Source organism: Mandrillus leucophaeus, unplaced genomic scaffold, assembly GCF_000951045.1.
Source record: "Mandrillus leucophaeus isolate KB7577 unplaced genomic scaffold, Mleu.le_1.0 Scaffold238, whole genome shotgun sequence".
NCBI classification, from domain to species: domain Eukaryota; kingdom Metazoa; phylum Chordata; class Mammalia; order Primates; family Cercopithecidae; genus Mandrillus; species Mandrillus leucophaeus.
Window position 1 is genome coordinate 310,037 of NW_012102454.1, and position 25,999 is coordinate 336,035.

A 25,999-nucleotide genomic window follows, 5' to 3' on the forward strand; every position below is an offset into this window, starting at 1 on the left:
TCCCAGCACTTTGGGAGGCCAAGGCGGGTGGATCATGAGGTCAGGAGGTTGAGATCCGGCTGACACAGTGAAAGCCCGTCTGTACTAAAAATATAAAAAATGAGCCGGGCGTGGTGGCGGGCGCCTGTAGTCCCTGCTACTCAGGAGGCTGAGGCAGGAGAATGGCGTGAACCCGGGAAGGCGGAGCTTGCAGTGAGCCAAGATCACACCACTGCACTCCAGCCTGGGTGACAGAGCGAGACTCCGTCTCAAAAAAACAAACAAACAAACAAACAAACAAAAAAACCCCAAGCATCTACCAAGCACTCTCCGTGAGCTAGGCACACAGCTGTGAACAGCAACAAACAACAGAGCCCCTGCCCTGAGAAGCTTACAGGTCAGGAGACTCTGGCTGCTCCTTGCTCTTGACTCTAGGACCCTAGAATGCCCTGCACCCCATCTGCCTTCCGCCTTCCCCATCCATCTTCTCTCCCTAGAACCAGAGACTCTGTGGCTACTCACACTGGACATCCAGCTCAGCTCCCGGGCCCCTCTCTCCAATACCAAGAATGTTTTCCGCCTCACAGGAATAAGTCCCAGCGTGCCAAGGGAGGATCTTTTGGATCTGGAATTGCTTCTCTGTCCTTCCCTGCACTTCTTTGCCATTGTGGTACCACGTGTAATTTGTTGGAAGAGGATTGGCTGGTGATATGCAAAGAAAGTTGACTTCACTTCCCTCCACAGCCGGTGACTGGGAGATCTGAACCCTGGAAGGTTCCGGGGCATCTGGAAGAGGGGGCAGAGGTGAGTGGAGGGGTGAGGAGAGCACCCCCAATCTGTGCACACGGTCCCGAGAGCCCCCGTAGCTTGCCTCTCCGGGTCCACCCCTGCTACCTCCCTGCCTGGCCCATCCCCAGCTGCGAGGGGCTCACACTGTACTTGCAGGAACACTTTTTCCGACGTTGCCGGGCCCACATCATTGGAGACCCTACAGCAGTACCTCCCAGTCTGGGACTTGGTCACTTCGTGCAGGGTTAACGTGAGCGTATTCTGCTCCTTCAGCGGGATGCCATCCTTGAGCCAGGATACCGTCGTGTACTCCGGGTTGCTGCTGTTGACCTTGCAGGTCATGGTCACAGAGTCCCCCTTCCTCACTATGGTTTCATTGGAAGTGACCTCGATCGTCAACTTTGGGGTGTCTGAAGGAGCAGAGGGGCAGTCAGGGAGGGGGCGGGGAATTCTCAGAGGGCGGAGGGTGTGGAAAGTGCTTTTATTCTGACAAAGTGGTGACCTGCCAGTCCCTTCACCCAGGTGATGGTCACGGCCTCCTAACTCGGCTCTCAGCTTCCCCCTCCCACTTCCTCTACCTGCTAGTCTCCACCAGCAGCACGCAGGGTTCCTAACACCATCCACCAGACCTCACCAATTCTGCTGGAAACCATGAGTGGTTTCCGTGCTTTGCATAGAATCCCAAACCCTCACCTCAGCCGTCGGGATCCAGAGTCCTGCTCCATCTCCTGCCTCCTGTCCTACCATGTGGCCCTCAGAGGCCGTGAACTTCAGCCTCTGAGGTTCTCCCACTCCCAGCTCCTGCCTCAAAGCTTTGAACCTGCTCTTCTCTTTCCCTGAAATCCTCCTCTCGCAAATATTTGCTGGCCTCAGCCCCTTCCTCCATTCCAGTCAGCTTAAGTGCTCACCTTCTTAGAGAGGTCTCTCTCCATCACTCCCCTCTCCCGGCCTTATTTTTTCCCTAACACACATATCACTACCTACAATAGTGTTGTATATTTCTTTGTTAACATTGCTTTGTTCCATATTCTAATGTCTTGGCTCATGCTGTGTATTTCTTTGTTAATCCATTTGTTGTCTGTCTCTTTCACTGCAGTGCCGGCTCCATGTGGGGCAAGAGCTTTGCTCACTGCTGTACCCTGCCCCCCACCCTGTGCCCCCCACTGGCAGCCGTAATAAGGCCTGGTGCCTAGTAGGTTCGTGATATAGATTTATTGAATGAATGAGGCACAAGATAATGATGCGAAAAAAATCTCCACCAAGAGGGGAACAAAAAGACCTAACCAGATAATCCCCAAATCATGTCATGGCTTGAGGATGGACCGTTTTATTCTGTTAGGCTAAAGCAAATCTGTTTCCCAAAACACCAGGGCGGCGTGACCGAGGTTGGAGGACGCCACCGTCTGTGCAGGCTTCTCGGTGCCCTGGGTGTGTGCCCCCTGCAGGGCTGGGGAGAAGGTGACACAGACCTTGCCCTTCCCATAGGCACGTCGGGGAGACTCACGCTTCACGTTCAGCTGCACCGTGTCTTCGGAGAGGACCTTCCCGTCCACATCGTGAAGCTCGCAGGTCACGATCTTCCCATGGTGACTCCACTGTGGCGAGAACTTGAGCTCACTCCGGGTGAAGACAGACTTGGTGCTCAAGGAGGTCGAGGTGACAGCAGGCTGCCTCATTGGAACCCCCTCTAGTAACCACTGCAATTGGATCTGATACCCATAGCAGGAGAAATTCAGCAAGCAGGTCAGAGTGACTTCCTGGGATTCTTGAAGTTTTGGAGGGAGCTGGATACGAGGTGGAAAAGGCCTTTCTGCAAAAGAACGGAGTCCACGCTGGAGGCTGGGGGACTGAAGACGTGAGCGTACACCTGGCTTTAGATGTCCTGTCCCAAATCACCCCTCAGGAACCCCTTGCCACTTCATGCCACCTCTCTCCAGTCCTGCTTTGTTGTTGTTGTTGTTGTTTGTTTGTTTTTGTTTTTGTTTTGTTTTGTTTTTTTGAGATGAAGTTTCCCTCTGTCACCCAGGCTGGGGTGCAGTGGTGTGATCTTGGCTCACTGTAACCTCTACCTCCCCAGTTCAAGTGATCCTCCTGCCTCAGCCTCCCAAGTAGCTGGGATTACAGGTACCCACCACCACGCCCAGCTAACTTTTTGTATTTCTAGTAGACACAGGGTTTCGCCATGTTGGCCAGGCTGGTCTTGAACTCCTGACCTCAAGTGATCCTCCTGCCTCAGCCTCCCAAAGTGCTGAGATTACAGGTGTGAGCCACCACACCCGGCCTCGATTTTTTTTAGAGACAGGGTCTTGCTCTGACACCCAGGCTGGAGTGCAGTGGCACAATCCTAGCTCACTGTAGCCTTGACCTCCTAGGCTCAAGCAATCCTCTCACCTCAGCCCCCTGAGTAACTGGGACTACAGGCATGTGCCACCACACCTAGCTAGTTTTTTAAACATTTTGTAGAGACAGGATCTTGCCATGTTACCCACTCTGGTCTCAAACTCCTGGGCTCAAACGATCCTCCAACCTCAGCCTCCCAAAGTGCTGGGGTTAGAGGCAGGAACCACTGCACCCAGCCCAGTCCTGCTTTTCTCCACTTTGAATCACTTTTGCTCACCTGAAATCCTCTCTGAAAGGCCTTGACCACACTAAACCTCCTTGGGAACTAATCCACTCTTTTTTCATTCTCTTTGCCAGATGTCTGCTTTCTGAATGATTGCAAAGTTCTATTCCCACCACCTCTAAGTGAATTTTATCAGTTTAGTTCACAGGCTTTTCAGCTTTGACAAACCTGTGTTGGTTTCATGGCTTCCTTCAGTATTGCAGCCATCCAAACACCGCATTCCTTTAGTGGGGTGGGTCTGTGTGCACCCAGCCTCAGCTCTCCCCAAGGCTGGACCACCTCCTTCAGACAGCGGGGTCTGAAACTGCATTGCTCACCCCAAACTTAAGGCTGCTTAGAACGGCCCATCCAGGAAACGGTGTGGAACGGAGTGCCCACACTCCCTATGGCAGGGGCCCCTCACACCTGTGTTTCATGGGTCAAAGCCACGCCTACATATGCAGTGCTATGGCTGAGCTTATGTTATACAAATTGTAAGATGTCCGTTTTGCTTCTTTTCTTTTCTCTTTGTCCTTTTCTTCCTCCATACAAGATTAGTTACATTTGGTCATTTCAGTAGCAGGTAACCATTCATTCACTAATAATTGTTTAACTTACATCCTGACCCCCCGGCAGCTGCCTGCAAGATAAATGAACTTGTCTCTCTTTCAAAGAACAATGATCCTTAGGTCACACAGACCTCCTTGATGACATCCAGAAATTTGATGAGCCGAGAGACGCAACAGCTTTAATGATCAGGAGGTCACCTCCTGCACACCTACTTTATTCATAAAAGCCCCCAGTAACGCTCAAAGTCGGGTCAGATTTGAGAGTTTCTCTCTTCTGTCCCCTCGCTTTGGCTAAATTAAATAATCCTTTCTTAGCTTCTAAGCACTGATGTGTCAGTGTTTGGCTGACTACGCATCGAGAGCTCAAACCTGGCCTGTGGGGTTCGACAACAGTGTCATCTAACCTTGAAGAGCTCATGAGAACTTGCCATGAACATTAACACACTGAGAGATTTCACTGGAAAATCTAGATTTCCATCATCTCTTGAAAAACCAGAAGATCAGGCCGGGTGTGGTGGCTCACGCCTATAATCCCAATGCTTTGAGAGGTTGAAGCAGGAGGATTACTTGAGGTCGGAGTTCAAGACCAGTCTGGGCAACATAGGAAGACCCATTTCTACAATAAATTAAAAAGTTAGCCGGGCATGGATGGTGGCATGCACCTGTGATCCTAACTACTTTGGAGGTGGGAGGATAGCTTGAGCCCGGGAGATCAAGGCTGCAGTGAGCTGAGATCGCACCACCGCACTCCAGCCTGGGTGACGACAGTGCGAGACCCTGTCTCATAAAAAGGGAAAGGAAGGGGAAGGGGAAAAGAAGAGAAAAAAAGTTAAAAAATATTTTATGATTTTTATAACACAGGTTCAGTTATGGCACTGCACATGTAGGGGTGGATTTGACTCATCAAACACACGTCTGGGGCCTCTGCCCCAGGGAGTGTGGTTACTCCGTTCCACACACAGTTTCCTCTAAGGGAGCTCTGAGCAGCCCTAAGTTTAGGGTGAGCGATGCAGCTTCAGACCCCGCTGTCTGAAGGGGGCAGTCTAGTCTGGGAGAGAGCTGAGGCTGGCTACATGCAGACCCACCCCATTAAAGGGATGCGGTGCTTGGATGGTTACCGTACCAAGACCAAACACGAGTTTGTCACAAAAGCTGAAAAATACACGGTGAGAAAGAAAGAGAGAAAGATCAGGAGATCCGACAACCTTGGAATCCAGGTCCCAGAGGGGCAGGAACTGAGGGTCAGATGGGACATCCGAGGTCCCGCAGCTCCGACTAGTGCTGATGCGTCGCCATCGTCACCCGCTGGCGTCCCCTGCCTGAGCTCTGCAGGAAGCTCGGTTTGTGAGCTCTCTGCCAGGAGTCAGGTATTTCCTGCCTCCCACTCACCCCTGCCCAGAGCAGAAGACCCGCTCCCCGAAGGCCTTACCGGAGACATTGAGGTGTATTCGTTCCATCCATTTCTCAGTCTTGGACACCATCCTCAGCCCCAGCTGACCACTGTCATTGACGTGCACTGGGTGGATACTCAGTGTGCAGTTGTTGTTAATCTTGTTCCCCAGGAATTGCACCCTTTTCTGCCCTGAAGGAACCTTCCCATCCTTTGTGCTTTCATAGAGTCTGGTCCCTTCAAACTTCGACATGTTCTGGTTATACTCAGGATTGTGGAACAGGATGAAGGTTTCCAGGGCACCATCTAGGACTCTGTAGGTGCAGGGGACCCAGACGCAGGCCCCCTCCCAGGCGTAGATGGTTCCAGGGTGATCAATATTCCATTTACTTGAGTCAGAGAAAGCCAAGTATTCTAGAACTCACCACAGTGATCAGAAAGCATTACTGAGGGGGCACGAGAGCCTTCTTTTACAAATTATTCTTTATTTTAAAATGTGTTTAATTTTTAATTCTTTTTAGAGATGGGGTCTTGCTAAGTTGCCCAAGCTGGCTTCAAACTCCTGACCTCAAGTGATCCTCCCACCTCAGCCTCACAAAGTGCTGACATTTCAGGCATGAGCCACTGCACCCAGCTGAGAGCTTTCCAAAAACTAAAGAATTCTCTCTGAAGATAGTGGGAGAAATGCAGAGATACACAAAGACAGCAGGATGCAATGAGAGAAGCGTATGTATATATGGGAAACATATATATTTGTATGTACATCTATCTATACACACTGCCACCCCCACCCTACCCTATGTTGACGCCTCTCTGCCCGGGTCTTTCCTCCTCCTCCAGTGCCCGCTGACATCCCAGAACCCCAGTACTGGCCCAGGCCACAGTCCTTACCCAGGAGCAGGAGCCAGGGGCCGAGGAGATGCATGGTGTGTCGTGTCTGGGTGGAAGCCTGAGCAGGGGAGAGTTTGTCTTTGAGCCATCTGGCCACTGACTTCTTCCACATGGCTTTTCTTGCTCACCCACTGAGCTCCGACCCTTCCCCTGGATCTGGGAGGACTGGGTCTGGTTGCATTATGGGGATGTGGCATTTGAGATGCTCACAGAGTTCTTTCGTTTTTTTTGAGACAGAGTCTTGCTCTGTCTCCCAGGCTAGAGTGCAGTGGTGCAATCTCCGCTCACTGCAACCTCTGCTTCCCAGGCTCAAGCACTTCTCTGGCCTCAGCCCCCCAAGTAGCTGGGTAAAGGCAGGTGTCACCACGCCTGGCTGATTTTTGTATTTTCAGTAGAGATGGGGCTTCACTATGTTGGCCAGGGTGATCTTGAACTCCTGACCTCAGGTGATCTGCCAACCTCGGCCTCCCAAAGTGCTGGGACTACAGGGGTGAGCCACCACTCCTGGCCGGGAGTTTTTTCTAGGTATGCTGTGCCTCTCCTTCAAACTGAGAGCCCTGTGAGGGGAGCTTCTCTCTCTTCCCAGAACTCCTTCCTTTCTTCCTTCCTTCCTCCCTTGCTTCCTTTTTTCCATCCATCCATTCATCCATCTCTAATTTTACAAACTTCCTGCCTGGCTCGCAGGCTTTGAGTGGCACCAGACCACTGAGTGCCTTGAATGCCAGGCCCCGGATAACATGGAGCTCTCTCTGGTGCTACTCATCAAGGATTATACTCAGGGACAGATATGGTCAAAACTTGGTTTGAAAGACCAGGCAAAAAGGAATTTTAAAACCAGTAACAAAGTATGGGTGAGCCAGGTGCAGTGGCTCACACCTGTAATCCCAATACTTTGGGATGCCAAGGCAGGCAGATCACTTGAGGTCAGGAGTTCAAGACCAGCCTGGCCAACATGGCAAAACCCCATCTTTACTAAAAATGCAAAAAATTAGCTGGGCGTGGTGGTGCACACCTGTAATCCCAGCTACTCGGGAGGCTGAGGCAGGAGAGTTGCTTGAACCCGGGAAGTGGAGGTTGCAGTGAGCCAAGATCGTGCTACTGCACTCCAGCCTGGGTGACAGACCCAGATCCTGTCTCAGAACAAAAACAAAACAAAAAATAAAGTGTGACACCAGGAGAGCATTTTGAGGGGTCTGGAAGGTCTCTGGAGAATGCCCCACAGGCCAGGTAGGAAACGTAAATCAACCAAGTGGGGACAAAGGTTGTACCTCCTCTAAAGGTGGTAGCTGTCTCAGTTCTAGTCAGTTATTGCCAGACAGAACCTGAGCTCAGCACTGTCTGATCTTCCACTGTAAGAGAAGTAAGAAGCTAAACTTCTAAGTGGAATGACCTACTTAAAAAGAAAAATAGACCAAGGAGATGTGGCCAATGTGGGAGGATTACTTGAGGTCAGGAGTTTGAGACCAGCCTAGGCAACATAACAAGACCACGTCTCTACAAAAAAAGTTTAAAAATTAACCAGGCATGGTGGCGCACACCTGTGGTCTCAGCTAATTAGGAGGCTGAGGTGGGAGGATCAGTTGAGCCCAGGAGGTCAAGCCTGCAGTGAATGGTGATATCCCCACTGCACTCCAGCCTGGGCAATAGGGCGAGACCCTGTCTTGAAAAAATAAAAAATAGGCCGGGTGCGGTGGCTCACGCCTGTAATCCCAACACTTTGGGAGGCCGAGACGGGCGGATCACGAGGTCAGGAGATCGAGACCATCCTGACTAACACGGTGAAACCCCGTCTCTACTAAAAATACAAAAATTAGCCGGGCGAGGTGGCGGGTGCCTGTAGTCCCAGCTACATGGGAGGCTGAGCCAGGAGAATGGCGTGAACCCAGGAGGTGGAACTTTCAGTGAGTGGAGATCACGCCACTGCACTCCAGCCTGGGCAACAGAGCGAGACTCCGTCTCAAAAAAAAAAAAAAAAAGAAAAAGAAAAGAAAAAAGAAAAAATACACAAACTAAAAATATGCAGAGCTGGTCAAACAAAACCTATCTGTGGGTTAGGTTCTGTAATTGCTGCCCGTCTTTCTCTCTTTCTCTGCAATGAGCTTATCCTCCACCATCCCTGACCTCTGCATAGAGTTATATTTACATAGAGTTAAATTTAAGTCCCAATTTACATGATCGTGGCCCTCCGTGCTGGCCCCCGGGGACCCTGAAGGATGTGACAGCAGAGTGTGTCTCCGGTCTCAGCACCAACCCAAGTCCCTCCCACTCACCTGCCAACATTTCCCACGCATCAGTGTCCCTCTCTCTCTCTGTGTTTATCTCCTCGGGCCACACGGCTCATGCCGAGGGCTGCCAGGTGTCAGTTCATGGGTGTGGGGAAAGCTAAGCTGCTTGTGGACAGCAGGAAGGGGGTCTCGCTTGACCTGAGCATGAATTTGGGGTGCAGGGTCTGAAGCTGAGGCAGATTCCCCAGGCAGAGTTGACATGAGCCCTGCAAGTGCTCATAATGTCACATGCAAAAAACGTCTTCAAGGTCACATACACTTGAGAAAGGCAGGGTTAAAGAGTTAAGTAAAATTATTATTATTATTATTATTATTATTATTATTATTTTTGAGACAGAGTCTCATTCTTCTGTCACCCAGGCTGGAGTGCAGTGGTGTGATCTCAGTTCACTGCATCCTCTGCCTCTAGGGTTCAAGTGATTCTCCTGCCTCAGTCTCCTGAGTAGCTGGGACTACAGGCATGTGCCACCACACCTGTCTGATTTATTTGTTTGTTTGTTTGTTTTAGTAGAGATGGGGTTTCACCATGTTGGCCAGGCTGGTTTCAAGCTCCTGACCTCAGGTGATCCCCCCAACTTGACCTCCCAAAGTGTTGAGTTTACAGGCGTGAGCCACCGCACCTGGCTTAAGTAAGATTCTTTACTGCAGGGCTTTAAAAACCTTTTAGGAAACTCTATCTACACCATTAATCTCTAGATATGGAGATTAGAGTATAGTATAATACATTGTCCATACTTCTTTGACCATGGGATCTATTTTACATGTTCCATAAAAAACTTTGCAGGGTTGCAGGACCAGTGTTCTCTGAAATCCCCTTAAGGTTACCTAAGGAGTAACAAGGGCTGTGGGACGGAATAGACTCTGTTTCCTGCAGCCAACACTTGCCTCCAGGAGCTGGGCCATCGTCCCTCCTCTGCCGGCACCCTCCAGCCACAGCCTGCTCTGGGCCGGGCTGGAGCATCCCAGCATGAGTGGGAGATGAGTGTCTCCAGAGCAGGGCTGTGTGCTGCCTCAAGGAGCTCCAGGAGTCTCTGGAGCACAGGAGTAGGGCCCCAGGCCCGGGAATTGGAAGGCTGAGGGTGGGGTGGAGGTTACGGACAGCAGTTATTATGCACAGAGGCTCAGGACAGGGCCATGCTGTCCAGACCTCCTCAGTCCAGGCCTGTTGAGGGCCTTGCAGAACCTTGGGGCCGGCCTCCCTGGCTCCTTCTTCCCTCCTAGGCATCCAGTAACCTACCCTACTCTCAGAAGACTCAACAGGCCTGACAAGGAGGATGCTCAAGACAGGGGTCTGTCTACAACCTGTTGTAACACAGGTAAGAGAGAGCCAGGGAGGTCCCCACTGTATTCCCCGCTCTGGGAGGTATGCCTGGCCTATAACTGCTGTTCCATAATAATTTGCTTGTTGAATGCAAAATAAAAGCAAAATGGTTTTTACCTCTTTCCGCGTGTCTTCCCTCTTCAGGGACCCTGGCAGCATCTGAGAGCAAAAGGAGAAGTACAGTAAAGTCTCTGGTGACAGAGGTTTCCCCTCCATGGCCACACCCCCTGCTTCTCTATGGCTCTGAGGGGGACCAAGTAGCATCATGATCTGGGGAGTGGGGAAAAGAGACGAATGAGGGGGATGCGGGCTCAGAGTCAGATCGGAAGACTCGAGTATGTATGGGCAGTTCTTCCTTTCAGTGTGTGGGTTCGCAATATCAGATCAGTTTCAGAATGGGCTCCTTCACAACTTCCCCTCTACCCAGCTCTCAGGAAATGCGAATGACTCAAGTCAAGCAGGAGAACTGAAGCCCGCTGAGAAAGGCACAGGCCCACCTGAAAGTATTTGTAGTTTAGTGACACCATCCAGTTATTACCATTTCCACTCCTTTCATCAGAGGCATAAATGGTGGGGAATCTGACCACCTACACTGAAGCCCCTAAAGGTTGAGGGAGGAGCACATAGATATTGAGGAGGAAAAAGATATCTTGGCCGGGAGCAGTGGCTCATGCCTGGAATCCCAACACTTTGGGAGGCTGAGGTGATGGATCACTTGAGGTCAGGAGTTCAAGACCAGCCTGGCCAACATGGTGAAATCCCGTACCTACTAAAAATACAAAAAATTAGCTGAGCGTGTTGGCAGGCGCCTGTAGTTCCAGCTACTCAGGAGGCTGAGAAGGAGAATCACTTGAGCCCAGGAGGCGGAGGTTGCAGTGAGAAGAGGTCGCATCACTGCACTCCAGCCTGGGCGACAGAGTGAGACTCTGTCTCAAAAAAAAAAAAAAAAAAAAAAGAAAGGAAGGAAACGAAAAGATATCTTGTAGGGCTGGGCATGGTGGCTGTGCCTGTGGTCACGCCTGTAATCCCAGCAGTTTGGGTGGCCAAGGTGGGCAGATCGCCTGAGCTCAGGAGTTCAAGACCAGCTTGGGCAACATGGTGAAACCCCACCTCTACTAAAAAAAAAAAAATCCAAAAATTGGCTGGGCATGGTGGCAGGTGCCTGTGGTCTCAGCTACCCAGGAGGCTAAGGCAGGAGAATCACTTAAGCCTGAGAGGCTGAGGTTGCAGTAAGCAGATCGTGCCGTTGCACTCCAGCCTGGGCAACAGAGCCAGACCCTGTCTCCAAACAAAACAAACAAAAAAAGATATCTTGTAGGAAGTGTTATTGAATGGAGAGTCTTGAGGCTGAAACCTCATCACTTTTATAATCTTGTAGCCAGCGAGTGTCTCAGGAGCAGAACAGATAGCAGTGGAAGCCATGCACATCCTACAGATGATGAGGGATGCGCTGAGTGGTCTTCACTCCAGCACCACTGCCCTCTACAGGCAGCTGGCCATAGGGAGGGAAACAGAGAGAGGGAAGAACACCTTCTTCCGAAAGCACCTATGGGGCTGGGTGTGGTGGCTCACGCCAGTAATACGCTTTGGGAGAGCGAGGCAAGAGGATCGCTTAAGGCCAGAAGTTTGAGACCAACCTGAGCAACATAGCAAGACTCTGTGCAGCTACCCAACAAAAACAAAAAATGAAAAGTAGCTGGGCATGGTGGCATGTGCCTGTGGTCCAAGCTACTTGGGAGGCTGAAGCAGGAGGATCACTTGAGCCTGGGAGTTTAAGGCTGCAGTAAGCCATGATAGCACCACTGCACTCCAGCCCAGGCAACAAAGTAAGACCTTGTCTCAATAAATAATAAATAAATAAAATGAACAAAAAGCAGTGATATTCTGGAAAGATGGACTAGATGTATTTATTTATTCTGCCAAGTATAACTGAAAACCTTGAACATGACAAGACAAGCATAAGAAGACTGAAAGATGGAGAGAAGCAGACTGGTTAGGGACCTCGGGACTTAAGGAACGGTGGTGAATTCCCTGGGATTTCTCTTTGCCTCATATATCTCCGGGTGAATATTGAAGAAGCCAACAACTGAAAATGCCAAGGGGCACAAATAAAACAAGTCCCAACAAAACAAGTTCTAGCAAAACTATGATTTTCTAGCCAAAGAACAAGGAAAGGGGCATCGTAGAAAGACAGAGTCTTTTAGTCAATACCTGCTCTGCTCCTGCCAAGTTCCATCCTCACCCCTGTCAGCAAAGGCTGGCTGGGAAACCTGGACTTTCACCCTCACCAGGCTGTAACAAAGAACCCAAGGCCACTCCCATACTCAGTCGGAGTGATGCCTGAGTTGGAGCTGGGACCTTCACCCCTACTGGGATCACCCTCCCCCAGTGTGGTGTTGGTGGAGACCGTGTGGGCAGCCTGGACACCCACTGCCACCCCAATGCAGAAATGAGGGCTTTCCCCCACCCCCACTGGAGTAGTGTCAGAGGAGGCCTAGTGGAGAGTTGGGACTTTCACCACCACTCAGTGGTAACAAGCGCCACTCTCTCTCTCTGCCACACACAGTGTCAATGAAAGCCACCTAGGGAGCAGTAATGAAGCAACCCTCCCACTCCCAGCCTGGGAGTTGTCATGGATTCCTAGTGGGGAACCTGAACTTCTACCCTTACCTAACAATAACATGGAGGCCTCATCTCTCCCAGTCCCCCAGGTTCAAGAAAGGCTGAATGGAGAACCTGGACTTTTATCCCTGTCTGGAAGCAATGAGGCAGTGCCCCACTTTATTTCGCTGGAGCAGTATAAAGGGAAGCCCGCTAAGACAAAAGATTTAAATAAGATCCAGACTCTTATAACATAGTGCCCAGAATATCCTGACTTCAATGGCAAATCACTTGTCATACTAAGAATCAGGCATTCTCAGACTGAGTAACAAAAGATAATTAACAGGCACAAGCATCAAGATGACACAGATGTTACAATAATCTGACAAAGATTTTGGAGCAGCCATCATAAAAATGTTTCACTGAGAAATTATAAATGTGCTTGAAACAAATAAAGTAGTAAAAAGTATCAGCAAAGAAATAGAACATATAAAGAAGAACCAAATGGAAACTTTAGACCTAAAAAATACAAGAGCTGAAATAAAAACCATAATGGATTGGCTCAATAGCAGAATGGAGAGTGTAGAAGAAAGAAGCAGTGAAACAAAACATATAACAATAGAAATTACCCATTCTGAACAATGGAAAGAAAATAGATGAAAGGAAATGGAACAAAGCCTCAAGGACATGTGTAACTATAATAAAAGAAGATCTAACATTTTGTCATTGAAGTCCCAGAAGGGGAGGTAAAGGAGGGTGGGCCTTAAAAAAATTCCAAGAAGTATTGGCTGCAAATTGTCTTCATTTGACAACATACATGCACAATATATGTCTACAGATTCAAGAAGCTAAGTGCATCACAAACAGGATAAATCCAAAGAAATTCATGCCAAGACACATCATAGTCAAACTTCTAAAAACAAGAGGCAGAGAAAATTCTTGAAAGCAACCACATAAAAATGGCACATTACCTATACCAGGAAAACTGTTCAAATAACAGTGGGTTTCTCATCAAAAACTATGGAGTCCATAAGAAAGTGACACAATATTTTTCAGGTGCTCAGAGAACTGTCAATCTGGAATCAGTCCTGTATCTAGTGGAAATACACTTCAGGAATGAAGGGGAAATTGAGATATTCTCAAACGAAGGAAAACAAAGAGAATTTTTGTTCAACACAGACCTACCCTAAAATTATGGCTAAAGGCAATTCTCTGAACAGAAAGGAAGTAATTTTTTAAAAAAAGAATCTTGGAATACCGGGATGGAAGAAAGAACACTTGTTGAATGCGAAAAAAGAACAAAAATGGTTTTTACCTGTTTCCTTACATCTTCCCTCTTCAGGGACCCTGGTAGCATCTGACAGTAAAAGGGAAAGTACAGTAAAGTCTCTGGTGACAGAGGCTTACCCTCCATTGCCACCCCCTGCCTCTGGAAGAGCAAACCTATGGGTAAATACAATAGACTCTTCTTTTCCTCTAGAGTTTTCTAAATTACGTTTGACACTCAAAGCAAAAACTGTAACACTGTCTAATTCTGTTCTCAGTGTATGTAGATAAAATATTTAAGCAATTATCCTATAAATGGGAGAGGAGAAAGGGTTGTAAAGGGAAGTAACTGGTAGAGTGTTGAAACCAGTAGACTCTGATAAATTATGTATGTTGTAATACCTAGAGCAACCTATAAAAAAGCTATACAAAGTAACATACTCAAAAACACTACAGATAAATCAAAATGGAATTCTAAAAAACTGTTCAGGAACTCACTAGAAGCTGGAGAAAAGAAAAAGAATCAAAGAAAACAAAAAATAAAATGACACGCATCAGCCTTAGCATATAAGTGATTACATTAAATGTAAATGACCTAAATAAATGCTGTTTATAAGAAAATAGCTTGAAGGCTAGGTGCAATGGCCCACACCTATAGTCTCAGCACTTTGGGAGGCCAAAGTGGATGGATCACTTGAGGCCAGGAGTTCAAGACCAGCCTGGCAAACATGGCAAAACCCTGTCTCTACGAAAAGTACAAAAAAAATTTGCCAGGCACGGTGGTGCATGCCTGTAATCCCAGCTACTCGGGAGACTGAGGTGAGAGGATTGTTTGAACCTGGAAGGCAGAGGTTGCAGGGAACCAAGATCATACCATTGCACTCCAGCCTGGGTGACACAGCAAGACCCTGTCTCAAAAAAATAAATAAATAATAATAATAATAACTTCAAATATAATGGAAATATACCATGCAAAAAGTAGTCAAAAGAAAGTAGGAGTGGCTATATTAACAACAGATAAAGTAGACTTCAGAGCAAAGAAAATTACCAAGGCCAGAGATGGACATTATATAATGTGGGAAAAGTCAATCCACCAAGAAGACATAACCATCCTAAATATGTATGCACCAAACAACAGAGCTGAAAAATATATGAAGTAAAACCCAGTAGAAATAAAAAGAGAAATAGGCAGCCGGGCTCACACCTATAATCCCAGCACTGTGGGAGGCCGAGGTGTGTGCAGTCAGGAGTTTGAGACCAGCCTGGCCAGCGTGGTGAAACCTCATCTCTACTAAAAATACAAAAATTAGCCAGACATGGTAGTAAGCACCTGTAGTCCCAGCTACTTGGGAGGCTGAGGCAGGAGAATCACTTGAACTCAGAAGGTGGAGATTGCAGTAAGCTGAGATCGCACCATTGCACTCCAGCCTGGGTGACAGAGTGAGACTCCATCTGAAAAAAAAAAAAAGGAATAGGCAAATTCACAAACATAATTGGGAACTTCAATATTCTCTCTCAACAATAGAACAATCAAGCAGAAAATCAATAAGAATATATAAGAACGCAATGACACACCATCAACCAACAGCATCTAATTGACATTCATGGAATTATCTACCCAACAATAGCATAATACACCTTCTTTTCAAGCATCTATGGAATATATACCAAGATAAATCATATGCAAGGTCATGAAACAAACATCAGACATTTGAAATAACTGAAATTACGAAGAGTATGTTCTATTACCACAATGGACTCAAATTAGATACCATAACAGAAAGTTAAAAGAAAAATCTTCAAACACTTGGAAACTAAACAAAGCACTTCTAAATAATCCAAGGGTCAAAGAAGAAATCGCAAGTAAAATTTAAAAAATACATTGAATGGAATGAAAATGAAAATAGAACTTACCAAATTTTAGGAACCAACTAAAGCACAAGAGGGAAATTTATATCACTTTGGGAGGCCGAGGCAGGTGGATCATAAGATCAGGAGATCGAGACTATCCTGGCTAACACAGTGAAACCCTGTCTTTACTAAAAATACAAAAAATTAACCAGGCGTGGTTGCGGGTGCCTGTAATCCGAGCTACTTGGGAGGCTGAGGCAGGAGAATGGCATGAATCCGGGAGGTGGAGCTTGCAGTGAGCCAAGATCGCGCCACTGCACTCCAGCCTGGGCGACAGTGCGAGACTCTGTCTCAAAAAAAAAAAAAAAAAAAACAGGAAATGTCAAATCTATAATGTAAGATTTGATCTCAAGAAACTAGAAAAATAAGAGCACATTAAACCCAAAGCAAGCATAAGGAAGGATATGATAACGAAAAAGGGAGAAAGCAATGAAACTGGAAACAGAAAAATAATAGAGAAAAGAAAATATCTTTTCAGATCAACAAAGTTGGCAACCTCTAGCAAGACTGACAAAAAATAAAATAAAAACAGATTGCTAATATCAAGAATGAAATAGGGGATAGCACTACAGACCCTGCAGATATCAAAAAGATAATAAGGGAATACTATGAACAACTTTACACACATAAATTTGACAATTTAGATGAAATGGATCAATTCTTCAAAAAGTACAAACTACCACAACTCACCCAATGTGAGTTAGATAATTTGAACAGCACTATAACTATTAGGTAATTTAAAATGAGAAAAATAAATCTTCAGACCTATATGTTTTCACTGGAGAATTCTGCTCAATGTTTAAAGAAGAATTTACACCATTCCATATAATCTCTTCTAGAAAATATTAGAGGGAATGCTTCCTAACCCTTTCTATGAAATTAGTATTAACATTAAACCAAAAAAGGAAAGTACAGAAAATAAAATTATAGGCCAGTATTCCTCATGAATATAGATGCCAAATCCTTAACAAAATATAAGCAAATAGAATTCAGTAGTAGTCTAGGCACGATAGCTCACGCCTGTAATCCCAGCACTTTGGCAGGCTGAGGCAGGAGCATCACTTGAGGCCAGGAGTTTGAGACCAGCCTGGGCAAAATAGTGAAAGCCCTATCTCTACAAAAAGAAATGTTTTTTAATTAGCTGGGCATGGTGGCACGTGCCTGTAGTCCTAGCTACCTGGGAGGCTGGGAGGGAAAATGATTGCTTACACCTAGGAGTTTGGGTTTGCTGTGAGTCATGATTGCACCACGGCACTCCAGCATAGGTGACAGAGCAAGGCCTTATCTCAGAAAAGGAAAAAAAAAATCAACAATATATAAAAATAATTATACAGCATGACCAAGTGGGATTTATTCATTCCAGGGGTGCAAGGCTGGTCTAACAACTGAAAATCAATCAGTGTAATCTTCCATATTAACAGGATAAAGAAGAAAAACCACACGATCATATCCATTGTTGTGGAAAAAGCATTTGATAAAATGAAACACCCATTTATGATTTTAAAACTCTTTGAAAACTAGGAATAGAGGGGAAATTCCTTGACTTGATAACCTACAACTAACCTATAAAAACTACAGCTAGCATACTTAACTAACACTGCAGTCCTGAATACTTCTCCCCTAAGATCATAAACAAGACAAGGATGTTTACTGTCATCACTCCTATCAACATAATGCTGGAAGTTCTAGACAGTGCAATAAGATAAAGAAAGGCAATAAGAAGGACATAGATCTGAAAGGAAGAAAGAAAACTATCTGTATTTGCAGATGACATGATGGTCTAAGTAGAAAATTCCAAAGAACAAAAAAAAAACACAAAAAAACGAAAAAAGAACCACCTAAAAATAGTAAGTGAGCTTCACACATTTACAGAATACAAGATTAACACAAAGATTAGTCACATTTCTTTATATTAACAATCAACATGTGGAAACCAAAATTTAAAATGCAATTCCATTTACAATGGCTAAAAAAATACTTAGATGTAAATTCAACAAAACACATATGACTTATATACTGAAAACTACAAAACACTGCTGAAAAAAGTCAAAGAATAGCTAAATAGAGAGACATACCATATTCATGGATTGGGAGACTAAACATAGTAAAGATATCAATTCTCCCAAAATTGATACACATACAGATTTAATGCAATTACTACCATAATCCCAGCAAGATTTTTAAATAGATATAGGCAAGATTATTCTAAAGTTTACGTAGAAGGAACTAGAATAGGCCAGGTATGGTGGCTCATGCCTGTAATCCCAGCAGTTTGGGAAATCAAGGTGGGAAGATCACTTGAGGCCAGGAGTTTGAGACCAGCCAGGGCAGTATAATGAGACCCCATCTCTACAAAACAAAATTTTTAAACAATAAACTTTTAAAAAAGAGAACTTAAAATTTTTTTTAAAATTTTAAATAAAATTTCTGTAAAAAGAACAGTAAGAATATTGTTTTCTTACCTATGGGAAAAGCAAAAAATAGTAATAAAAAGAGCTAGAATGGAAACCATTTCTGAAACAAGAATAAAGGGGGAAGAACCACTATACTTGATATCAAGGTTTATTATAAAGTAATATACAGTAATCAAAACTGTGTGGCCCTGGTGAAGATATAGACACATCAATCCACTGGACAAACTAGAGAGCCCACAAATAGACCCACACAAATATGGCCAACTTGTTTTTAACAAAGGAGCAAAAACAATTCAATGGAGGAAAGACAGTCTTTTCAACAAATGATGGTAGAGTAATTGGATATCCATAGACAAAAACATGAACCTCAACCTAAACCTCATACTTCCTATAAAAGTTAATTCAGAGTGCATCATAGATTTTCATGTAAAATATTAAGCTATAAAACCTCCAGAAAGGCCGGGCGCCATGGCTCACACCTGTAACCCCAGCACTTTGGGAGGCCAAGATGGATGGATCACCTGAAGCCAGGAGTTTGAGACCAGCCTGGCCAACATGGCAAGACCCTGTCTCTATTTAAAAATGCAAAAAAAATTAGCCAGTTGTGGTGGTGCGTGCCTGTAGTCCCAGCTACTCGGGAGGCTGAGGCAGGAGGATCACTTGAACCTGGGAGGCAGAGGTTGCAGTGAGCTGAGATCATGCCACTGCATTCCAGTCTGGGCAACAGAGAAAAATCTGTCTCAATTAAAAAGTAAAATAAAATAAATTTTTTAAAAAAACCTCTGGAAGATAACATAGGAGAAAATCTCTGAGACCTAAAGCTTGATGAAGCATTCTTAGACATGACACCAAAGGCATGATCCCTAAAAAAATCAATCCAACTTCATCAAAATTATTATTATTATTATTATTTTGCTCTGTAAAAGACCTAGTTAAGAGAATGAAAAGACAAATTACAGACTAAGAGAAAATATTTGCAAACCACATATCTGACAAAGGACTCATATCTAGAACAAATATATAAAGAACTCTCAATTCAACATAGAAACGCCACATAAAAAAATCAGATAATCAATTAGAAGACTGGCAAAAGACATAAAGAGAAATTTCAGCCAAGGCGATATATGGATAGAAACTAATTATCTAAAAAGATATTCAACATCACTAGCCTTTAGACAGGTTAAGACCACGATGAGATATCACTACTACACATCTATAAGAACACCTAAAATAAAAGATAGTATCAAATACTGGAGAGGATGTACAGAAACAAAATCATTTATATATTGCTAGTGTGAATATAAAATTGTCCAGCCACTCTGGGAAAAAGTCTCAAAACAGTTCCTCCAAAGATTAAGCATAGAATAACCATACACTCCTGCATCTCCACTCCTACGTATATAACCAAGAGAAATAAGAACATGTTCACCCAGAAACTTGAACACAAATGTTTACAGCAGCATTACTCATGAAAGCCAAAAAGTACAAACAACCCACATGTCCATGAAGAGATGAATGAATAAAGAAAATATGGGAGGCCTAAACAATAAAATATTATTAGATAATAAAAAGGAATGAAGTACTGATAGATCCTACAACATGGATGAACTTTTTTTTTCCCCCGAGACCGAGTTTCACTCTCATTGCCCAGGCTGGAGTGCAGTGGCGCCATCTCGGCTCACTGCAACCTCTGCCTGCTGGGTTCAAGTGATTCTCCTGCCTCAACCTTCTGAGTAACTGGGATTACAGGCATCCGCCACCACGAACAGCTAATTTTTCGTATTATTAGTAGAGACGGGGTTTTACCATGTTGGCCAGGCTGGTCCTGAACTCCTGACCTCAGGTGATCCACCCGCCTTGGCCTCCCAAAGTGCTGGGATTACAGGCGTGAGCCACGGTGCCTGGCCATGGATGAACTTTGAAAACATTAAGTGAAAGAAGCCAATCACAAAATGTCACATACTGTATGATTCCATTCATGTGAAATATTCAGAAAAGGCAAATCTGTAGACACAGAAATAGATATAGTGGTTGTGTAGGGCTGGGGTGGGGTGGGGAATGTGAGAGGAAATGAAGAGTGACTGCTAATGGATGTGAGATTATTTTGGGGGTGATGAAATGTTCTAAAACTGGTTGCGGTGAAGGTTGCATAACTCAGTGAATAGACTCAAAACCATTCAATTGGACATTTTATATGGGTGTGTTTTATGGTATGTGAATTGTGTCTCAGCAAATCTGTTATGTATGTAGAATAAATGTAATATATAACAGCTTTATATACAGTGTGTGCATATATGTGTGTATATGTATACTGTGTGTGTGTGTATATATAATAAAAATCAGGCTGGGCGTGATGGCTCACACCTGTAATCCCAGCACTTTGGGAGGCTGAGGCAGGCGGATCACCAGAGGTCAGGAGTTTGAGACCAGCCTGGCCAACATGGCAAAACCCCATCTCCACTAAAAATACAAAAATTAGCAGGGCATGGTGGTGTGCACCTGTAATCCCAGCTACTCAGGAAGCTGAGGCAGGAGAGTCACCTGAGCCGGGGAGGCGGAGGTTGCAGTGAGCCGAGATCCCACCACTGCACTCCAGCCTGGGCGACAGAGGGAGACTCTGTCTCTAAATAAATAAATAAATAAATAAAAACCAGTCCAATTAGAAAATAGGCAAAAGACATGATAGCACATGTCCCTGAAGAAGGTATATAGAAGGCAAACAAGCACATGAAAAGATGTCCCACATCACCAGCCATTAGTGAAATGCAAATTGAAACCCATGACAAGATACCGCTTTAGAACAGCTAAAATTAAAAAACCAATAATGACAACACCAAACACTCGTGAGGATGCCGTGAACTTGAATCGTTCACACATGACCGGTTGGAATGCAAAATGGTCCAGCTACTCTGGAAAACAGTTTGTCAGTTTCCTGAAAAACTACACAAAATATACCTACCAGATGACCCAGCAATTGAATTGCACTCCTGGGCATTTTATCCCCAAGAAACGAAAACGTATGTCCACACAAAAACCTGCACACAATTAATTATTCACAGCAGCTTTATTTGTAATAGCCAAAAACTGGAAACAGGCTGGGCGCGGTGGCTCACACCTGTAATCCCAGCACTTTGGGAGGCTGAGGGCGATCACCCGAGGTCGGGAGTAATCCCAGCATTTTGCGAGGCCAAGGAGGGCGATCCCCTGAGGTCAGGAGTTCGAGACCAGCCTGGCCAACATGGTGAAATCCTGTCTGTGCTAAAAATACAAAATAAGCTGGGCATGGTGGTACATGCCAGTAATCCCAGTGTAAAAAGTAAAGTAGAAGTTCCTCTTCAGAGGCTCTCCTCCCCATCTAATTAAGAATAAATAGTAATTTCTCTTAGAAGCAAAATTTATTCAAAGATGTGTGCTAACATTCTTAAATATCTTCTAGCCGTAATAAAAAAATCAATGTACTTTATGTTCTTAACTCCCACAATTTAGCCTAAATACTTGCCCTAGCATGCTTATACCAGTCCAAGAAAGCATTAAGTCATAGCCTGTTCCTCTTCCTTATGTAGAAATGTTTTTATCTTTCTCAGCATTCCACAAGTTACTTCCTCCTTCTTTTTGTTCTCCTCTGCCTTTGCCTCTCTTAAAAAGTTCTAAGTTGCTAGCCAATCAGGACAAATACAGAATGTGAGGTCCCGTTCCAGCCAATAGAAACCAGACGTAGCAATAAAGCAGCTGTGTCAAATTATAAACGACCCTGTCTCCTTTGTTCGGTGTACTTTTGGAGCAAAACCGCCAGCGAGTATACCCTTTCTGCAGAAAGTAAATATAGCCTTGCTAAAGAAATTAAATTTATATTCAAGTGCTATTTCTTTACAGCACCAAAAAACAAGCATTTCTAACACAGGCTACTCAGGAGGTTGAGGCAGGAGAATTGCTTGAACCTGGGAGGCGGAGGTTGCGGTAAGCCGAGATAGCGCCATTGCACCCAGCCTGAGCAACAAGAGTGAGACTCCATCTCAAGAGAAAAAAACAAAACAAAACCAAAAACTGGAAACAACCAATGCGTCCTTCACTAGGTGAGTGACTTAACAGATTATGCCACATCCATGCCATGGAGTACTATGCAGCAATAAAAATGAGTGAGATATGAAGAGGATACAGGTAACAACTTGGACGATTCTGAAGAGCGGTACAGAGAGTGAAAAAAGCGTCTCCAAGGATCACATGTGTTATAACATTCTTTTTGTTTGTTTGTTTTTTGAGATGGAGTTTCGCCCTTGTCCCCCAGGTTGGAGTGCAGTGGCTCGATCTCAGCTCACCGCAACCTCTGCCTCTTGGGTTTAAGTGATTCTTCTGCCTCAGCCTCCCCAGTAGCTGCCCGACACCACGCCTGGCTAATTTTTGTATTTTAGTAGAGATGGGGTTTCACCATGTTGGCCAGGCTGGTCTCAAATTCCTGACCTCAAGTGATCCACCTGCCTTAGCCCCCCAAAGTGCTGGGATTACAGATGTGAGCCACCACGCCCAAGCGTAACATTCTCGAAATGACAGAATGATAGAGGTGGAGAAGATGAAAAGTTGCCAGGAGTTAGGGATGGTGGGGGAAAGTGTTTGACTATGAAGGGCGTAGCACAAGGGAGGTCTTTGTAGTAACAGAATAATTCTGTATCTGGACTGCAGTTGTCGTTATATACATCCAGATGTGATAAAATGACAGAACTGTACACACACATTATACCAATGTCCAATTCCTGGTTTTGATACTGTCCTGAATGATTTGGTCGAAGTAACCATCAGGGGATGCTGGGTGAAGCACACACCAGACTTCTCTGTTCTGTCTTTGCAACTTCTGTGAATCTATACTTATTTTTTTAAAAAAAGAAATTTAAGACAGAGTCTCCCTCTGTCACCCAGGAAGGAGTGCAGTGGTGCGATCATAGCTCACTGCAGCCTTGAACTTGAGGTGGGCTCAAGAAATCCTCAGCCAACTGAGTAACTAGAACTGCAGGCATCAGCCACCATACCCCGTTAATTTATGTTTTATTGTTTGTTGAGTCGGGGTCTCTCTACATTGCCCATTCTGGTCTCCATCTCTTGGCCTCAAGCAATCCACTTCCTCGGCCTTTCAAGATGCTGGGATTACAGGTGCCAGTCACTGCACCTGGACATAAATTTTTATTTTCTTAATTCCAGCAATCTTAATGGGGGACTCCAGGCCAGGTGGCCAGGTCGCCAGGTCCCAAAGGTCTCAGGCAGGGGACCCTTTGGGACTTGAATTCCTGCTCCTCACCTAGAAGGAGTAGCTGAGGTTTCTCCTGGCCACGGCGCCAGGTGTGGCTCATAGTCTTGTTACAGGAGGGGATTGGACAATGGGTCTGTGGACGTGTCTTGATTTCCGGAGGCCAAGGGCTGCGTGGAGAGGGCAAGGGGAGAGCAGCACAACTCCTGAGAATGCAGCCTCGGCGCTTGCACTCTTCCTCCCCGCCGTTCCTCCAAACAGGTCGTTGGTCTCCTTTTTTGGTGACTTGACTGTCACCCCCTTACCAGGGAAGCATTGAAAGCAGGCAATGAACAGAGTCCCTGAGAGCCCTGGGTGGCCACTCCCTGCCTGGCTGTGTCCCCCTCACCCCCCTACCTCTGCCCAGGACGGTAAGATGGGAACAATGATAGTGCCTTCCTCACAGGGCTGGCGACAGCACACACAGGACACGCTCAGCAACCCGAACATCCCATGACAAGCATGTGGTAAACAGACGTGGGTTCCAGTCCCGGGTCTGCCATGTGTTTGCTGTGACATCTGTCAGTTTCCCCTCCCAGGGTGATAATAAGATTGCTGTTACGACTTCAGGGCTGTGCTGTGACAGGTCCCCAGTCCTTACAGCACTTTGCACGGTGGCTGCTATGGAACGGGCTCTCTGTGAAAGTGAGCCGTCATTATTCCAGACATTGTCAGGTACCCTGCTGACCCATCACTCCCTGCAGACATCAATTCACGCACCTCTGGCTACTCAGCCCCAGCCTGAGCTTCACAGAGAGGCCCTTTGAGACGAAACTGTCATTTCTTCCCGCTCCCTGGGCAGATCACGCTCTAGGGTGGGAAGGGGTCTTTGGCTCAGCTGCCGCCAGACTTCTCTGTTCTATCTTTGCAACTTCCTCTGATAATTATTTCAAAATTAAAAGAAAATTTTTTTTAAATTCGCGAGGTGAGGTTGTCACCTCCTGTTGAAGGAGCAGCCTGGAGTTGAGAGCGAGAAGAGTGGGGAAAGAAAGAGGCTTGGCTACTTCTCCTTTTTTTTTTTTTCTTTTTTTTTGAGACCAAGACTCGCCCAGGCTGCAGTGCAATGGTGCAATCTCAGCTCACTGCAACCTCCACCTCCCGGATCCAAGCAATTCTCCTGCCTCAGCTTTCTGAGTAGCTGGGACTGCAGGTGCGCACCACCACGCCTGGCTAATTTTTGTATTTTTAGTAGAGACAGGGTTTCACTATGTTGGCCAGTCTGGTCTCGGACTCCTGACCTTAGATGATCTGCCCGCCTCAGCCTCCCAAAGTGGTGGAATTACAGGCATGAGCACCACAGTCGACCTTTTGTTTTCTTTTTAAGCGACTGAGTCATCTCTGTTGCCCAGGCTGGCGTGCAGTGGTGCAATCACAGCTCACTGCAGACTCAAACTCCTGGGCTCAAATGGTCCTCCTGCTTCAGCCTCCTGAGTAGCTGGGACTACAGGCATGCGCCACTGTGCCCAGCTTATTTTTAAGCATTTTTTTCCTACATACAATGTCTGCTATGTTGCCTAGGCTGGTCTTGAACTCCTAGAAAGCACTTCTCAGCAGGGCAGTGCATCTCCATCCCTGGCCAGTCGCAAGAGCCCAGCCCTGCATGATCACCCACCTGGGGAGGAGGCTCTGGAGTGGCCAGTGCCGCTGGGAGCTCTTTCATCAAGGAGGATAATGGAGCTGCCTGCCCCAGGCACCGTCCCAGGGACAGGGTGGGAGGCGGGCCAGGGATGGATCGGTCATCTCCGTCAGGAGTGACTCAGGAGGTTGGCAGACCGGGAGGGACAAAGAGACCCGTGTCATAACCATGGCCCGGTGCCTGGGTGTCCTCCCTCCCGCACATGGTGGCCCAGCCCTCCTGGCACATGAGGCCATGAGACCTTCTCACCTCCCTTCCTGCCTGGCCAGCCCTCATCTCAGCATCTGCCCCCATCTCTCTGAGTCACTATGTCATGTGTTCTGATTCTTCCTCAGCTTGGCATTTCACAGGGAGGGGGTGCCATCTGTCTTCCCTGTCCCTGAGGGCCTCCCTGGGCGTGAACTCGGCCGGAGTAGGTCACTCTTGCGTTCTCCACTGAACCTGCCCCTCGCGCTTTCTTCGACCTCTTAAGGAAGCAGCTGGAGTCACCTTTGACTCTTCAAGTGAGTCCTGCCACTTCCTCCTCCAAAATGGGTCCTGACCCCACCCCTCTCCCCATCTCCACTTCCTCTCTCTTGGACAATGGCCAGGGCCTCCCAACCCTGTCCCTGCCTCCACTGATAGCCTGTGTTCACTGTCCACGCAGCTGCCAGTAGGCCTCTGAAGCCTCAAGCCCTCCATCACACCCTCCGAGCTCACTTCTCCAGCGGCTTCTCAACGTGCTCTTTGAAAGCCCAAGTCCCAGCTGGGCGCGGTGGTTCACACTTGTAATCCCAGCACTTTGGCAGGTGGAGGCAGGCAGATAACTTGAGGTCAGGAGTTCGAGACCAGTCTGGCCAACATGATGAAACCCTGTGTCTATTAAAATACAAAAATTAGCCAGGTGTGGTGGTGCATGCCTGTAATCCCAGCTACTTGGGAGGCTGAGGCAGGTGAATCACTTGAACCCGGGAGGCAGAAGTGGCAGTGAGCTGAGATCATGCCACTGCACTCTAGCCTCAGCGACAGAGCAAGACTCCATCTCAAAAACAAAACAAAACTAGAATTAAATTCCATTGCTGGATGGGGTG

The 25,999-nt window shown here is 46.3% G+C and overlaps 1 protein-coding gene across 3 annotated transcripts in view; it reads right to left on the bottom strand.

Moving 5' to 3' along the window:
• Nucleotides 1-25,999, bottom strand: part of CD22 (CD22 molecule) — a 57,940-nt gene that overhangs the window by 14,592 nt on the left and 17,349 nt on the right. Inside the window, exons 5-10 of one of the 3 annotated variants that reach the window (XM_011982255.1) lie at nt 9,944-9,985; nt 6,221-6,278; nt 5,369-5,749; nt 2,273-2,578; nt 912-1,178; nt 502-765 (exon numbers count right to left, since the gene is read on the bottom strand). In XM_011982255.1, coding sequence (XP_011837645.1) covers nt 502-765; nt 912-1,178; nt 2,273-2,578; nt 5,369-5,749; nt 6,221-6,278; nt 9,944-9,985 — 1,318 coding nt within the window. Of the gene's footprint in view, nt 1-501; nt 766-911; nt 1,179-2,272; nt 2,579-5,368; nt 5,750-6,220; nt 6,279-9,943; nt 10,009-25,999 lie in introns of those variants that run through there. The other 2 variants (XM_011982257.1, XM_011982256.1) reach the window with 2 other exon arrangements.